This window comes from Saccopteryx bilineata, chromosome 6 (genome assembly GCF_036850765.1).
Source record: "Saccopteryx bilineata isolate mSacBil1 chromosome 6, mSacBil1_pri_phased_curated, whole genome shotgun sequence".
Lineage (NCBI taxonomy): Eukaryota > Metazoa > Chordata > Mammalia > Chiroptera > Emballonuridae > Saccopteryx > Saccopteryx bilineata.
Genome location: NC_089495.1, coordinates 22,286,528 through 22,305,617, shown reverse-complemented (window position 1 = coordinate 22,305,617; position 19,090 = coordinate 22,286,528). Strand labels below are relative to the sequence as shown.

General features: G+C 35.7%; 1 protein-coding gene across 1 annotated transcript in view; it reads right to left on the bottom strand.

Annotated features, from left to right (window-relative positions):
• Positions 1-19,090, bottom strand: part of TNKS (tankyrase) — a 214,663-nt gene that overhangs the window by 69,295 nt on the left and 126,278 nt on the right. Inside the window, exons 6-8 of the mRNA XM_066237626.1 lie at positions 6,722-6,816; positions 5,198-5,264; positions 4,353-4,539 (exon numbers count right to left, since the gene is read on the bottom strand). Of these exons, the coding sequence (XP_066093723.1) occupies positions 4,353-4,539; positions 5,198-5,264; positions 6,722-6,816 (349 nt within the window). The remainder of the gene's footprint in view (positions 1-4,352; positions 4,540-5,197; positions 5,265-6,721; positions 6,817-19,090) is intronic.

Sequence of the window (19,090 nt, the reverse complement as noted above, 5' to 3'; positions counted from 1 at the left end):
TAACAAAAAGATTAAAATTGTTCTCCAAAGATACACAGATGGCCAAACAAACATATCAAAAGATACTTCACATCACTAATCATCTGGGAAATGCAAATCAAAACCTTACAGCTGTCAGAACAGCTATTATCAAAAAGTTAACAAATAATTAGCACTGGAGAGAATGTGGAGAAAAGGGAGCCCTTGTGTACTGTTGGTAGGACTGTAGAGTGGTGCAGCTGCTATTGAAAATAGTATGGAGGCTCCTCAGAAATGTTAGAAATACAACTACCAGACAACCTACCAATTCCTCTTCTGTGCATTTATCAAAAGAAAACAAAAATACTAATTTGAAAATATATAATGTACCCTATGTTCACTGTTGCATTATTTACAATACCAAGATAAAGAAGCAACCTAGGAGTCCAACAATAGATCAGATGGATAAGAGAAGATGTAGTGTATGTGTGTGTGTGTGCATATATAGTCAGATACATACATACATACATAATGGAATATTACTCAGCCAGAAGGAAGAACAAAATTTTGGCATTTGGGACAAAATGGATGAACTCAAGCCTATTGAGCTAAGTGAAATAAGTCAGAAAGAGAAAGACAAATACTGTATGATTTCACTTATATGTGGAATCTAAAAAAAACAAAGAAAAAAACCCCATTGACTCATAGATAGAGAATAAATTGATATTTGTCAGATGGGAGGCAGGAAGATGAAGGAATATAAGAGGCACAAACTTTCAGTTATAAAATAAGTCACAGAATATAATATGTAGCGTAAAGAAAATAGTCAATAATACTGTAATAACTTTGTATGGTGACTGATGGTTATTAGACTTATTGTGGTGATCACATCATAAGGTATGTGAGTGTTATACACATAACCAATACAATACTATACGTCAACTACATTTCAATTTTAAAAAAGACATAGAGAAACACAGACACATGTGCCTTATCAACTACTACTCATCGTTCAAGGTTTCAGTTTAGATTCTCTGGACAAGCCTTCCTATGACATCCATTGCACTTGCATTCAGCCTTATTTGCTATCATATTCCCATCACCTACAGAGTACTTCACATATATACCTATATATATGTATATATGGTACTCAATAAGTATTTGTTGCATGAATGCTGAATATTTCTAAATAGAAGTCAAGGTACGCTCAGGAAATTTTTTTTTTTAAAGTGAGAGGAGGGAAAATAGACCAATTCCCGCATGCACCCTGACAAAAATCCATACACCAACTCCCATCTGGGGCCAATGCTCTGCCCATCTGGGGCCACGCTGCTCGTAACCAAGCTATTTTAAGTGCCTGAGGCAGAGGCTCAGCACCAGGGCCAATGCACTTGAACCAACTGAGCCATGGCTGCAGGATGGTAAAAGAGAGAGAGAGAGAGAGAAAGAGAAGGGGGGAAACGCAGATGGTTGCCTCGGTCCTGTGTGTCCTGACTGGAAATCAAATCTGGGACCTCTACACATCAGGTTGATGCAAAAGATTTATTTTTTATATAACCTCTTATTTAGTGGTACATTATCATTGCTAAATTTCTCAAAGTATAGGACTTTGAAACTTCAAAAACTTCAAATGAAGGTCAAATGAAAGTAAACCAGTATTTTCAAATAACAAAATTATAGATTTTTATTTAATGATAAAGTTAAGGATAAAGCTAGGGAATTATACACTGTCACATGAAAGAAGCAGGATCATGACAACTACAAAGGCAGGTGAGAACTGACTTCAAGTAAAAAGTCCAGTTTTGCTTGGCTCATCCATTAGTCTAGAGAAATTTAAACTGAATTCAATTATACTTCTTTTTTTCTGTCATGTTCAATTACTCCTTTAAGTTCAGGAAAGCTGGCTCAGAAGAAAACTAACTGGGCAAATTTATGAAAAGCATAAACAATAAGATTGCAGTACTAAGGAATTATGAAGCAATAATACCATTTAAAAACATAATATTTTCTCAAATAATAACAAGCAAAATATTCCTTATCTTTGCTCTTTGGAAAAATGTAAAGATTTCTGTCCAAATTGACTTTCAAATTGAAAATATTTTGTTGACAAAACTCAAGATTAAAAAAACCTAGAGATGGAGAATGAAAAAAATCTATCAACTATATTACTATCCTTCTAAATGCAAAGTACAGAAAGGTTTGTTTTTTAAAACTGTAGGAAAGTTAAGTAGTTAAAAGAAGGTGGTAAAACTGCATATCACTCAACCTTACCCTAAAAACTTAATATTTATAAAATGCCTTAAAAGTTTCTCTAACTACAATAGGAGACAACAATGAAAACTACAGTATTTTCAGCTCCAATTACATGCAGAACCCAAACTGCCTGTTCATCTACTTCATAAAAAGATAAAATGTGTGATCAAAATGCTGTAATCATGGGTCTGATGAAAATATTGTTTCGTTACCCGTGTAACGTTCTTAGAAAGAATTCTCTGAGAACACTCAGTATAAAGCAGGGGACATGGTAATGAAACCTGGAGTTAGAGAAGTTCCAACTTGATTAAATTATTTTCTTCAGATAGTTTCTTGGTTGAATCTTGTTTAATACATTAATGGAGTTACCAAGAATTTGCAAAAGTATTCTATTCAGGGAATTTCTTCCTTTACAAATCTATGCAAATTTAGGTTAAATCTTAATGTTTATATTAGAATCAGACCAGTGAAATATAATGTAAAATCCTATAATAATACACATAATTTTCAAAATGGTTAAAAGGAAAAAAAGGTATAATGGTGACACAGGTATAAAGCTGAGTCTAGGGTATAAACTAAAAGAAGGTAATGAGAAAAAGATAAAAAGATCAGCTTTGAGTTAAGTTAAACTGAATTAAATAAACTTGATGAGCACATGTACAATGCACTGTCCAGATTGGGGGTAGGTAGACATATCAGCCCAAATACAAATACCACATACACATTTTATAGTAATTCAATGTGCGGGTGCTAAGAACACAGCACATAAAACCAAAGGTCTTTCTAAGGATTGAAACTTCTCTGGGAAGACAGAAGATCCGCACAGGAAAATGAACCATATGAGGCAGTGTAACATATGGCAAGTCATCCGAATGAGAGAGAGAACAAAAGCACTTCCACAAGGACCCAGCGCTGAGACATCTGTCCAGATAGAATCGGTTTTCACTGGCCCGTAATCTAGTCTATGTCATCTGTTCCAATACCAAAATAAGTTTAAATTTCTCCTTACGATCCAAATGGAAAGGATCACTTTCTTTTAACATGAACTAGCCTAAAATCTGTTTAAGATGTTAGCATCATTTTGACTATGCCCTTTATAAAAAATGTTATCATTTAATGATTTTCTCAGGTGTTTAAATCCAGTTAAGAATTAATTAATTCTGAGTTTTAGAATTTTATATGTAAGAGAGAATAAAAACCACAGGACTAGTAACAATTAAGTAGGTAGCTCAATTTAAACCTGAAATGCCCACACATAGAATTAAATTAAATATCTCTCCATGTCTGGCACGGCAAGTAGATGTAAGCTGGTATCCTGAATGAGATCCTGGAAAAGAAAAGGGACTCTGGGTAAAAACTAAGAAAATGTGAATAGAGTATGGCCTTTTGTTAATAAAGTGTCAATATTGGTTTGTTAACTATGACAATATGAATGTAAGATGTTAAAAATAGCAGAAACAGGTATAGAGTATGAGAATTCTGTATGATTTTTGTAACTTTCTATAAATCTAAAACTATTCTAAAAGAAAAAAAGTTTATTTAAAATATATGCTTACAAATATGTATAGGTAATATGTATCAGTATTTTAGATTATTCCACCAAATCATAAAAATTATCTTATGTAGATGTGGGCAAGTGATTTCAATTGGGCTACACCACACAGAAGTTATAAAACATAATTGTGTAACCTTCCAGAGCTTCGTAAACAGTCAGCGCTCAACAATGTTGGATATCATCTGTTATTACCAACAGCACAGGAATATAAGCTCTGTGAGCTCAGAGATGTTTTTCTGGTTTTGTGCTTCTGCATTTCCAGTGCATGGCACATGGCACATAGTAGGTATTCAATAAATGTATTGACTGACTCATCCTCAGCCTTTAAAAAAGGAGGAAGAAGGCTTACCTTGTGAATTAGAATTAGGCTTAAGTAAACATGAAATATATATAGTATATGAACATAAGAGCCGTGTGGAATCATGAAGAAAAGTATATGATCAGAAATAAGGACTATAAACTAGTGTATGTGTAATAATGGGAGGACATTATCCAAGTTAGACAAAGCACCAGCCCTAATAACTAAACAGAAATAAAATATTCTAATTTGCACAAACAATCCTGATTTCAGGATACAGATACATACAAGTCAATCTCTCCCGGAGTTCAGGAGTGGGAGCCATGTCCACGGCGCTTTTCCCGTGGCAGTTGACTAAGGTAGGGTCAGCACCATGGCTCAGTAACAAAGAGCACACTTCTACACGGTTCTTGGAAGCAGCCTCGTGGAGCGGCGTGAACTGCCAGAGATCCATAGCATTAACACAGGCCCCATGCTGAGTTGAGAGGAAAAAGTCTAAGATTAGTAATCATTCGCTGGAAGGGATAAAACTCAGAAGAGATATTTATTTCACTATAAATTATAGTTACAAACTGTTTGAAATGTCAATAAGTGTCTTAAGTATTTTAATTTCAGCTGTTAAAAAGAGTTTAAACTGCCTGACCAGGCGGTGGCACAGTGGATAGAGCGTTGGACTGGGATGCAGAAGACCCAGGTTCAAGATCCCGAGGTCGTCAACTTGAGCGCGGGCTCATCTGGTTTGAACAAAAGCTCACCAGCTTGGACCCAAGGTCACTGGCTTGAGCAAGGGATTACTCGGTCTGCTGAAGGCCCACGGTCAAGGCACATATGAGAAAGCAATCAATGAACAACTAAGGTGTTGCAATGCACAATGAAAAACTAATAATTGATGCTTCTCATCTCTCTGTTCCTATCTGTCTGTCCCTGTCTAACCCTCTCTGACTCTCTCTCTGTCTCTGTAAAAAAAAACCACCCAAAAAACCAAAAAAAAAAATACAATTTAAACTAAGTTGAATGTTTTAAATTTATAAGGCAATGATAATATTTTAAATAAAAGTTTTTATTCTCTTAATCTTATTCACTAAAAAACACATGAAAATTCATGACAAGTTAAAAAATTAAATTCCTTTTACCTTCAGTAGCAGTTCTGTGACTTCATAATGTCCATATGAACATGCGTTGTGAAGAGGCACAAGTCCACTAAATGAAAAAAGGCAAATTAAAATACTGAAATTTCAAACAACTTAGTCATTTATCCAAGAAGTGCTAAGAAACAAAAATCTAATAAATCACAGTATAATTACTACATTAAAATATTTTAAAGTATTTAATAAGATGTAGAAAACACAGTTAATATTTAACCTTTTGCATTTACCTTTTATTTTATGTATAAAATCCTTAAATGTAATGATAAAAACGCCAATTTAGAAAGGATTTAGACAAAACAAAGAACATGTGCTGACTGACAAATGCACGCTTCACCTATCAAATATTTACAGCAAATGAATGTTAACTGATAGAGAATTGAAATATCTCTACCATTTTGTTTCACTTTCAAAGTAATTTCCAGCATAAGAATTAAATATCCAAACTACTACAATTTGCATTTCCAAGTATCATTCTACACGAGTCGAAGACCCCCTTTTTGTGCTGCACTTCTCTTGATGACTCACCTGTCGCACACCCATCTGTTTCAGACATGCGCAAGGAAACAGAGATGTACTAGAGCATCAGGCATGTGTATCCCTACACTACTGGGACACCATCCACATATGGCATCAAACCTGGTGCAGGCAAGAGAGAAACAGAGCACGGAAAAGAGCAGATCTGAAGCAGACAATTCCCTCTCTAATAACTGTTTCTTCATTGTGTTTCCTGACATGGAAAGAGGCAAAGTGCGAGAAACCCTTCCGGGCTCCTTCTCTTTACGCTGCCAATCACAAGAGTGTAATAAGAATCTACTTTACCTGCGTAGTAAAGTCAAATTTTATTTTAGAACTTAAGGTGGGATAATGAGAAATGCTAGTTCCTCACATGGGAGAGCAGACTTGATTTATATGTCCCTGGAGACTAGACGGGAAACTAGTACAAAGTTTTCAAATGCGACTACTTATAAAGTCAATGACAACCACTTTCTGGAACCCCTCCACCACCACGTCAACCTGCATAAGGACCTTTTAGGTCTCCCAGTTCAGATGTCTAAGATTTCCTCAAGAAAAAAACAAATTAGAATATTGTTTACTTATGATTTTGGAATATTAATAAGAGATGATCCTTTCATACCAGATGACTATGATAGCTCTATTAATAGCTTATCAGATTTTTCAATTTGTTTTATCTGTCTTTCTGAACTGCAACTTGAGTTGAAAAAATAGTAATTGCAATTGACAGAAACATATTTTAACTTCAAATAACAGAACTGCAATAAAATTAATCTAATTTAGGAAATTATATGAGAAACATCCTTAACAAGCAGTTTATGAGAACAGAATCAAATCAAAGTTGCAAACATTCTTTAAAACGCTACACCAGCTTAAAGAAACGGGATATATGACTTTCTTTGCTAGTGCTCAACAACTTGAGCACATTAGATGTCGAGAACAAAGCATAACAATCCATGAACAAAGCGATTCAGGGAAATAAACGGACCCACCTACCCTTTGTCTTTTGCGTGGACATCGGCGCCATGCTGCAGCAGCAGCTGGACTATCCGGACTCGGTTGTAGCCCGCGGCCAGATGTAAAGGAGTAGACTAGAAAACAGGAAGAAACGCACGTGACTGCTCAGGTCAATTCTCCTTGCTTTGCCTTTTAATCTGTATTCGTTTAAACTTAAACACAATGAATGCTAACATACATAAAAAATACTGAGTTGAAGTGCCTAACACTCCTATTTCCTAATTGGATGGCACAATTTACTCACGTTTACTCCTAAGGTCAGTGCCATCCACTCGTTTCTCCTACTTGTTTGTAAAGACCTTCAGTAACCCGGCCCTACCCTGCCTTCTCTACATTATTCCTTCTTTCCAACATGAACCCTCTCACTGTTCTGAGAAGACATGTCAGGGCTCACACAGCTCATCAATGGAAACATTCTTCCTTGTCCTGTTTAAATCCTTTCCACCTTTCCTTTTAACCCTTCAATCCTAATTCTATCTTAAAGACTTACTTAAGGAGCCAGCTCTCAAACTTTCTCTTTAATAGGAAAGGTCAAAGTGCCCTAAGAACCATTTGAAGAATGGTTCTTTAACGGAAGCAAAAAGGACAGTGGACCATATTCATCCCATGTGGCTGCTAGCAAGGTCAGACTAATTTGCTACAGTGGATGCAATGAGGTAAGCCAAGATGGTATTTAATTCTTCTGTTTTATACACTACACATGCAGTATAAACACAAGAGAAAAATGTAGTTTCTTCCCAACTAATTTCTGCCAAATTTTAATTTAAACCAAATTATTAAAAGGTTTCCTGTTCAAATTCAATATAGTAATTAAAATAATCAAACTTTTCACCTTTAAAAAAAATCAGAAATAACATTACTTTAATTAAAAACTTCTCTCAGAAATTTTTCCACTTTTGCTCATCTACTTAAAGTTTAAATACTGTAACATCTTTTCACAGAGTCTAATATGCTTTATGTTCTTTCATTTTTCCTGTTTTCTATTTGGGCCTTGGGATTTAATAAGATTTTCAATTTATTTTCTTTATGTACTACTCCAGATGTCAAGACACAAAAGAATTACTAAATACTGTATTATTTATTACTGCGTTCATAGCACTTCAGACATTTTATATATTCTGACAGTCTCTAACTGTATGAAATATTTTTGAACACACAGCTAATAACGAGGAGACAACATAGATTACAAGAGTCCTGAATAGAGTCAGGAAATCTGATTACATTCCTGTATCTTATGAAACTGTGAAAGTCATAAGAACTAACTATGTATCTCAGCTTCTTCATGTGTAAAACAGATAAAATCACCCATCCTAGCTATCTTGAGTGAAAATAAAGTTCTCTCCCATATAAATAGAGCACTTTCAAAATGTAAAATGCCATATAAAAACAGATTATTAAAAGTTTGGAAAATCATACAACATGCCCATCCAAGTTTCCACTTTCAGACATATTCCAAACGTTACAGCAAATGATATTTCCAGGGTGTATCAAGTTATTTTCAAGATTATTTCCCCCCTTCCTTTAATATTTTAAAGATGTGGTTTATCTTTTGGCTTGCACTGTTGCAGACTAGACACCTGTCAACATCCTTATCTTTGTTCCTTCGTACACGTGGGTTTTTCCTCTGGATACTTTAATACTTTGTTGGTTTTAAGCAATTTGACTGCTCTGCAGTCAAATTGGAATAGTTTTCTTAATTTTTTTCTCTAGTCCCTCCCTTCGTCCCTCCTTCCCTTCCTTCTTTCCCTCCTTGCTAAGCAATCTGCGATTTATAATTTTCACCAAATTTGAAAGCCTTTCAGTTAATTTGTCTCATACTTTTTCTGCCCTCTCTCCCACCATTCTTTCCTCAGGGTCTCCAATTACACATATATTAGGTTGCTTTAAAAGCCTGCTTTTAAACTTTGTTAAGCAAGACTAATTTTCCTTTTTCAGTGAAGCATTACCCTTCTGAGTGTCCATTGTAGCTAATGAATTATGAGGGCTGTCTACTCTGGCTGGTGATAATAAAACCATCGCAGACTCTATGGGTTGCTAGGATTGCTCCTGTGTTCCGCTTTGGGGGGTTCTTTCCTCAGCCTCAGGCAATCTCTTTCCCCACACCCCTGTTGTCAGCACCCCAGCACTGGGCTGAGGACAGTGACCCCGCAGACCTGCAGGGCTCTCCTTCCCCTGGTCGCCCACCCCACTAGCTCTTGCCACCTACATCTCAAACTCCTAACTTAATTCTATCTTCTCAACTCAGGGACACCACTGGGCTCCTCCTGGGGTCCCACTATGGAGCAGAAGTCTGGAAGTGTTTTCTAGGCAGTAAACCTGAGCAATCCCATAACTCAGCTTTTTAATTCCTGTCTCTCAGGTATTACGGCCAATTTCTGAAAACCATTGTTTCATTTATTTTGTCTAGTTTGTATTTTTAGTGTTTCAGGAAGGAAAGGAAAACAGTCCTTGTTATTCCATCTTGACCGATTTTCAGAACTGAATTGAACTTTATACAGCAGTTGGGAAGCTTCCTCCAGAGACAATGATGGCTTTGGATGACTGGTCAATAAGTCAGTACAGTCTTTTAAAAGTCACAGCTGACATTTAATATTATATGAAAAAAATGACATTGTCATTGCTGATGCACAGAAAGATTTTGCTTTTTCATATAAGTATCTTCAAAAGTTTGATTTGTATATCGATTCAATAATAGTTTCTATTTCTGTTGCTTTGTTTATTTATTGTAGCTGCTGTAACAAATTGTCACAAACTTGGTGGCTTACTACAACAGAAATTTATTCTCACTAGTTTTTTTTTTCTTATTCTTGAAAATGAACAAAATAAATGAATGAATATACACACACACACCATTTAGAAGGACAAAACACAGAAAAAATAGTATCTGGATTTTTAAAAATCACTGAGACTAAAAATTACTGACAAAGCTTTTAAAATGGTAATATATTTAAACTGTTGAAATTTAAATAACAAATAAATTAGAAGGCTCTATAACTGACAAGGGAGAACATGATAGGAGGCCTGAAGTAAAGCAACTGTGAAAAATGGGGTTGAGGAGTGTCACAAACTATTAGCAAACAGAACTGATGCAATCTGATGAATAGGTAGTAAGTGATAGAAAAGTTCCAGTTTGGAAATACCAGTGACAGATGAAAGACAGTAAGGGAACAGGTGAGGGAGGAAGAAGGTAAAAGGAGAGGGGTGGGATGAGAGAGGAGAAAGGAGAGGGGAGGGGAGGGAGAGAGGGGAGGGGAGGGAGAGAAGGGAGGGGAGGGAGGAGAGAGGAAGGGTGGGATGAGAGAGGAGAAAGGAGAGGGGAGGGGAGGGAGGAGAGAGGAGAAAGGAGAGGGGAGGGAGAGAGGGGAGGGGAGGGAGGAGAAGGAAGAGGGGAGGGGAAAGAGGAGGGAGGAGAAGGGAGGCAGGAGGGGGGAGAAGAGGGAGGAGAGGGAAGGAGGTCAGAGGGAAAGGCTTTGGACTTTGGGTCTGGGTCTATTGAATTTGTGCGGTGAAGGCTGAGCACACATTTGGTCATTACCGGCATTCATTAAAAATACCCGCAGCTGCCATGTACCTGGCACCACGTTAAGTGCTCGAGATAGCACGGTAAATAAAGGCTCCAGACTTTGCCTGTATGCGTTTTCTTATTCCTTAAAAACATACAGTTCTTAAATGAAACACATAAAAAATAACTTTTTATTCAGAAGGTCAGAAGATGAGTAAACAAGAGTCTAGTTTCTGAGGCGTCAACTAAAGAGAGCAGACGAATACCATTCAATGTGCCAATGTGCCAATACCAAGGGCAGAGGGCCTGACGCGAGAGGTCAGAGTGCACACCAAAACCACCAGGAGGCTAGCAGAAGGGGGGGGGGGGCGAGCAAGTCTGTCAGCAGAACAGCTTCCCAAGGGGAGACTTGGGAAAGACACACATGACTGAGGTAAAGGATGGGGAACTGTATTCCAGGTAGTGTGGAGAGCACATATCAATACCCAGTGGGCATGGTATAACTGAGAAACTGAAATCATTCCGGGGCTAAGGCTAGTAGGAGAGAGTGACAGCAGCGTCTAGCAGAGGGAGCTGAGCTGTGTGAGTGGGCATGGCTGAGTCACCGCGAGAGCGAGCACAGAACAAGATGGATGAGACTCTCCAAGTATCACTCAGATGTGGATGCTAATTATGCAAACTAAATAGTATCACTAGAAGACACATAAAAATCTGTAAAATGCATGCAATTTGAGGAAATGGCAGAAAGCCCAAAAAAAGTATGAATTAAAAACAAAGGATGATTTAAACAAGTTTATACTACTAAGAGCCCAGAAGTTTTTCCTCTAAAAAAAATTTACAACTAAACATTATATACCAAATGCTATCTTCTGATGCAAAGCAATTAACATCATGTGGCTTAGACTAAATTTAGTGAATGGTTACCACACAGTGCCAATTTTACACCCCAATTGCCAATTGGCAAAGCAATGATAAAAGTAATTTTCTAAATGCTAAGTTAATTAACAGAGTGTAATTTCAGTTTTGAAAAAATAAAACAGACCCATTTGTAAAATACTCACACATGTTATTTGATAATTTTGTGGTGGTTATAAACTAGTAAACACAAGAATCCAACGGTTAAGACAATCATTATACATGACCAGTTTGTATACCTCAAATTTATTCTTAAAGCATTATTTTCTTTTTGGTTGGGAATGTTTTAAAAGCCAAACAGCTACAGTAATAAAGTATGAAACAACTGCAAATACAAAAACTCTATCTAAAAATCTAAATATTATTCTGCTGTAAGACAAATATTATCACTAATATTTTTATATTGTACAACGTTTACCAAAAAAATAATCCTTACTTAAAGAAACCCGTAACTCAGAAATTTTCCTCTTGGAATCAGGTCATTAAAAATTCCTGCACACGTATCTGCCTGTTTTGATCCAGATGTGCAGCGCCGTGTAAAGCATGTGCGGTAGCTGTAACTACTCTGCACATACATGCACAGCTAAAATAGTGCCAACCGACAGCTCTGCTACAAAACTGTGCCTGCAACTTGAATGTAAGTCCAGGCAGCAACATATAAGGACATGAGTAAAGGCTTTTAAGTCTTGGGTTTGCAATCTTGTTTTGCAAAATTTGTAAGGTATGTGGTTTTGGACTAATTTCTTCATGTGTCTAAGCCTTGGCTTCTAATATACACTGTTCACAAAAATTAGGGGATATTATATCAGTTCATATCCATTTTGAAATATCCCCTAATTTTTGTGAGCAGTATAAGTAAAATGAGTTATGATTCCTATCATAAAGGCTATTTTATGGATTAAAGATAACTATATAAAGCTCCTAAGAATATCACACAGAAAAAAAGCTCAACAAGTGACAGTTATTTCTTATTATTACCTTATTAACTATCTCACACACACAGAAGTTCTTAATGGTCATTTATCAGCCCACATCTTCCTTTACATATCAGCATTGCTTGACATGCTGATCGCTTCTTCCTTCTTGAAGTGTTTTTCCCCTTGGTAGCTAGGACACTCAATATCTACCTCACTGGTCACTCCTCAGTCTTCTTTTCTGGTTATTCCTCATTTTCTTGATATTGGAATACTCCAGAACTGTGTACACAGACCTCTTTTCTTTAGTATTTATACTCATTCCTTTGGTGAGCTCATGCAGTCCTATGGCTTTAAATAGCACTTGTACAGTGACAACTTAATTATATCTGCAGCTCAGTCTTTGCTGAACTTCACTCTCATAATCAAACTTCCTACTTGACATCATCACCTAGGGATATATAGGAGCTATTTCATACTTGTCATGTCTGAAACTGAGCTCCTACTATTTCCTCCAAAATCTACTCTGTAGAATTTCCTATTGCTGTTAGTGTCAACCCCGTTCTTTAACCTACTCAGGTCAAAATCTTTTTTTTTTTTTTAAATCTTTAAGTCTTTATTGATTCCTATCCTTCACACACTATGCTGCTCACTGCATCAGACAGTATTTCTGTTGGCTATATCTATAAAATATCTCCAGAATCCAATCACTTCTCACCGTATCTACTGTCAACACCCAGGTCTGAGCCACCACCCGCTCTCAGCTGGTTGGTTGTAATCGCCTTCAATTTGGCCTTCTTGCTCTGTCTATACAATATAGCAGGAGAGTGATTCTGTTAGACATGAGTTCTCTGCTCAAAATGCTCCAATGGCTCTTCATCTCAATCCAAGTAAAAGCTAAAGTCTTTTTAACTGTCTGGATGGCCACAAAAGGTCTCTCCCACCACTAGCCTCCAACTTTCTGACCCCCCCTCTACTCTGCTCCCCTCGGTTCACCATACACAGCACACATGTCATGATCATTAATTACCTGAAACCACTGGGAGTTAGATTGTACTAGGTGAAATACCTTCTGAAAAACCCTAAGATTTGAATTTAAATTGGGTACAGGGGCTTCAAAGAGTTCTTTCTGTATGTCACCTCATTCAATACTCCCCAAGCCCTTACTATAGTGCCTCCATTTTACAGGTGAGCAAACTGAGGCGTGTGCCCAAAGATACACAACTAGCACATGGCATAGCTGGGAGTCAACCCCAGTCACTGATTCCAGACCAACCTTCTCCTGCAGCAAAGCAGGCAAAACCTTAATAAAGAACACTGCTGAAAGGAGGGCTGCCCTTTTTTCCTCTATACTCTTTGGTATGATTTATTTATTTATTTACTTATTTATTTATTTATTTTACAAAAGCATACATTTGTTCAGTAATTTTTTAAAAAGTGCTAAAAAAATAAAATATTTTCTGAAAAAGATCTTCTAGTAACAAAATATTTTCCCACATAAATTTAATTTCACACATGACTTAACAAATCCAAACAACAATGGAAGGCAAAATATTCCTGAGGATTAAAATGCAAAATAAAAAAAATCTTACAGGTACAGAATACAGCTACCAGCTTTGGAAGACCTATATATATTGTCATGTGTCTAGAACACCAAAATTTAATATCTAGGTCTTTTTTTGTCCACTGAACAAAGAAATCATGACAGCTATTTCTCAAGATTTAAATGTATTATTACATAGTCAATCCCAAAGGAATTTTAGCATTTGCATTTTAACACAAAGCACATACTGATCTAATGATACTAAGAAAGTTTTTGAAGTTAATAATTACCACACAGAATATCCTGACCTCTATAACACTTTCCATCTAAGAAGCATAACATACTATAAAAATTAATTCTTAATTTCTTAACACTATTATTATTGTTCTATTTTTATAAAATACAAAGATTGGAACATTCCTTAAACAAGATTTTAAAATGGGATTAGAAAATATCAATACTCCAAAATGATCTCCTTTCCTTTTGTTCTGTCTTTGGACAATACTTTTTCAATAAAAACACATATACACAAAAAGATTACAAAAGACTGGGCATAAAACTATTTGCCATAATCTTTCAATAACACTTGTCACAAAATAATATAGTTAGTTATTTATATATCTGTCTCCGCTAATCTATTGTAAACTGATTGAAAATGGAGAACGTATCTTAATTTTATATTTCAAGGGCTTAACATAGTACTTCATATATAATAGGGTATTAATAAAAATGAGAATTATTATCATCTTTGGATTTACATTATCAAAAAAAAAAAAAAAAAGAACACAAATAATCCAGCTTGGTCAAATGTGACTTTACATTTGTGTGAAAGGCTACATTTCTACACACACCTGTGTGATATTTGAGGCATTCCATAGGAAAGAATAAAACCGTAACTGTGAAGCCATAATGTAAGCTATCAGAGAGCTGTCTAACCTCATGATGTACATTGTATATTAGTTTTCTTTAAGATGGAGATTTAGTTGAATTAAATCATATCCTCTGAGATATTCCAGAGTAGGGTGACCAACTCATACTTGTTTGCCAAGGACTTCCCTGGTCCTAGGAAACTCATGCAAACTGAGATGGTTGGTTACCTTACTCTAACCAGACTTAACGTTGAATGAATTTCTTGGTTTCTGGAGGGCTTCCAAGTCAGAAAATTGTGTGTGTCTGTGAGCATGTGCAAGGGTACACATGAACTGGGAATAAAGCAAGATTTATTATTACTTTGCAAAAGTAGGAGAAGAATCCTATTAGGAGTTGGCTCAAGAGATAACAAAATATACTACTCTATCTAACAATCCATTTCCTAAAAAGACTCAAGTGTAGTTTCTCTCAATTCCATACAGGCTCAATAATATAACAAACTATTCAAATTCTTCCTTTGGACTCTTGTTCTATAGTTACAATTATAAAATAATTTCATACACTAAAAGTTTATGATCTTTTCAGCACTAAAACACTATGTACTCTCCACCCAGATTCAACATACATTAATTTTAATTATTAAAACTTTGTTACACTGGCTACTGCTATCACTTTAATCTTTTATTTTTGACCCTGAAGTATTCTAACCCAAATTCAAGACACTGTGACATTTCACCCCTACATACTTTTGTAGGTGCCTCTAAAAATTATAGGCATTTTCTTTCAAAATTCTAAAAGAACAGTGGTAAATTGTTCATTATCAGCTAATGCTCATATCAATATTCAAATTTCCTGATTATCTCAAAAACTTTTGAGAGTTGCTTTGTTGCTCAGGAGCAACACAATCGGCTATTGTGCCTTAAAGTCTCCCGACATCAACAACAGTCTTCAGTCTCCTTTTTGTTTTTCCATAAAACTATGGGAGAAACTATTAGCTGTTCCCCTTTCTTGTGTGATTATTCACCTTGTGCCTATGTCTATAGATAGCACTTCGTACAGTGTCCTATCAGGGGACCCACTGTACCTGGATATTCTACTTTTAGTGGTAAGACTGCTCAATGTACCACCAGTTTTTCAAGTACTACTTCTCTAAACTTATGAACCTAGACATTATCTTCGTAATATTCTTAATTTCCTGTCATCTTTTTATAAAATATATATATATACAAACGCAAAATCATTACACTAAAAAATTCCAAAACTTGTTTCCACTTTTTTTGATATATAAAAACATTTTTTTCAGATCTGGTTTTAAAAATGAGGTACAATGCATGTATTTTCTCAGCTTTATATCTAAACATCAATAACTTTATATTTACTCACCATTCCCCACCCAACAGAATTCCTTTTTAAATTATAAATATTACATATTCCATATGAAATAATATAAAGTAAAATATTCTATTTCTCCCTCTCACTCAACAAACCCCTTTCTGAAAGGTAATCAGTGTATAGTTGCATACATATCATTTGAGGTGTTTTTCTATGTATATAAATGTTTTTCTCTTAAGTTCTTTTTTGCTATTGTTTTTGTCACACAAATGGATAGTATACTTCTCTGCAATTTCCTTTTTCTCTTACCATAATAGTACATATAGGTCCATCTAGGTCTTTGTACAGTATTCCCATTGTGTAAGTGGACTGTAATTATTTACGCATTACCCATAAATGGACATTTAGGTTGTTCCATCACTCGTTCTGGCTATCTTAACAAAACACATCTCTTTCAAATTTATTTGGTTAATATAGATCAGTGTTTCCCTTCTACACATAAACTACTGTATTCAGCCATTAATACAAAATTCCCAGGAAAGAATAACCACATAATCAGAGCTTATTAAATTTCTTTTCGACACAGAGACATGATCAATCTAAGAAGCTCTCTGAGACAGTGTTACTTAAATCGGAACCAAGATAAATTAAAAGCTAAGGAATCAATATGGGCATGAGTCCATGGAAATAAGTAGCTCTCATCGCCTCTGCTGTCTTTAAAGGGCTATTTTAAGTAGGACTACAAAGACGATTAGATAGTGTCCGTGATGTTTCTCAACTGTCGGGCTGTTAGAAAGATAATGGAAAAAAGAAACTATTATCTGGAGAATAAAAAATTAATGAATCAAAGTAGAAAAAAAATTAAGATATTTTATTCACACCTTTCTTACAAACTAAGTCTCCTTTAACATTTTTTTCCAGATGACACATTACTAGATCCTCTCACAGTCTAGTTTTCTTTCCCACTATGAGTCTTTTCCACAGTCCTGGGCCTCTTGGTCACCTATCCTTTAAAGCACAGTGCCTAGGGCAAACCACACCTACCACAGCTGTGGTCTCATCTCAGTGGACTACTCATTAATAGACATGACCTAAGGCGATGTGTAGCGTTTTAATGTTTTTAAGTCACAGTTTCTGTAATGGGGGAGTTTGGCTTCCTCACGTAGTTATTTTCAGGCTAAAATGAAATAGAAGATAAAAAAATATTTTGAAAATATAAAGTATTTTTTTGAAAACAATAGCAAAATCTACTGGGTACTTCCCATGTACCAAGTACTGTTCAAAGTTATTATATGTGTTAACTTGTTTACTTTACACAACTACTCCTAAAGCTAGAAACTATTTGTATCTCCATATAACAAATGAGGAAACTGAGGAATAGGGGCATTAACAGCAAAGTGAGAGATCAAATTCAGATAATCTGACTTTAGAACTCTCACCTTCCCTTCTTTCTTTTCCTGTGGCTGGGCACTCACTCAGGTTCTGGGAAGGATGGTTAGAAATGAACTATAAGTGAGTACTTTTGTGAGCAGTAAACTAAATGGCAGGGAGCTTTATTCTTGGTGGGCAGAGATTGCCTTTGTAGTTCTGACCATATCAGCACTCTGATCCATTGGGCACCACATATCAAACCCTATCAATATGGGTATGACCATATCATTGGATGAGTACTTTAGAAATGTAGAATCCCTTAACAATAAAAGTTGTCTAAAACAGTAAGTACTGGAGAACAAGGAAAAATAATAGAATACTGAAACTGGAGAAGATACCATATTTTTCTCTCTGTAAGACACACTTTTTACCCCCAAAAGTGGAGGGGAAAATGCCCGTGCCAAAAAATACGGTATTTTATTAAATATTTTAACACACCATTTGGTTCAGAAGAAATTTTTTTTTCTTATTTTCCTCCTTAAAACCCTAGGTGTGTCTTATGGTCAGGTGCGTCTTATGGAGCAAAAAATACGGTAATTGATCTGCCTCTTTCCTAGTAGAGGGTGTTTCTACGTATCTCTGATAGGCATTTGTTCTCTTCTTGAACTCAACCTCTCCAGTTGCCTCAACTGCTTTTTACAGAACAACTTCCCGACTATATTCTTGGTCACCCTTTAATGGGTCAATATCCTCCATAAAGTGTGAAATTCAACACTAACTCCACATGTGGTTTGGTACTCCACAGTGAGCTCTCATTTTTAAAAAAATGTATTCAAGCAAAACAGGATGACAAAGTTATCTGGTTGCCAGAGTTACACAGTGAAGGTTCCAAGACTGCACTGGGAGGTTAGACTAGTTGCCACCCAAGTCTTCTTTCAAATAAGATTTTATGAAATCTAGATAGACTACAAGAACAGAGGTAGACTAATGACTGATATTTTACAGCCTCAGGGAGGATGCTCTTCCAAAGTAACATATGTAGTCATCTTCAGAAGAGGACCTAAGGCATTTGGAAGTTTGTTGAACTTGTAAAATATCTTATAATGTAGTTTTAAAGTGAAAATATAAAGGACTGTCTTTATCTTAAGGGCATGTATTGGGAAGAGAAAGAGAGAAAGGAAATGAACAAACAAGTAACAGGAAATCCATAGGGTAATCTTTGTGAGAATAACACTCTAAATGCCAACTTAATTCAATTTTAACTAAATATTATCATTGTGGAAACTCCAAGGGGATTTTTTAACAGCTAGAAATTTGTTTCTCTTTTCTAGCCTCAGAATCAGCAGAAATATTGAAATGTATGCATGAAAATGAGTTTCTAACATCCTCTCTTAGGGTTTGTATGGGGGAAAAAATGCTTAGCACTCTCAGAAGGTGCAATATTAATTTTGCATTGTTTAATGAGAGACAGCTGGCATACTTTATGGAAGCCAGGTTTCTGGGTCTGATAGTAGCCTAATGTTTTATACTTTTAAGGAGAAAAGTTTTCACACTACCTAAACCTCACATGAATTACTTTTTACAGTTAATGTTTACAATCTAAGGTTTTAAAAAGTCAACATCCAAGATTCTAACAACATTCAACAAATAACTTGTTCTTGAAATAGAAAACAAGTTACACTGACTGGCATTTAATGATTATTTATAAGAGAATCATTCCACCTTAGATCATTAGACAGCCATTTTCACTGTGTAAAAAGGGAGAATGATAAATTCCTTTAGCTGTTTTTTTTTTTCCTTTAGCTGATTTTAATGTGATTAAGAACTTAGGACTTTTGAGATATGTTGTCACCTGAACCTTTCTTCAGTGATAAGTCATTCTCAAGCCCTTTTCTTACAAA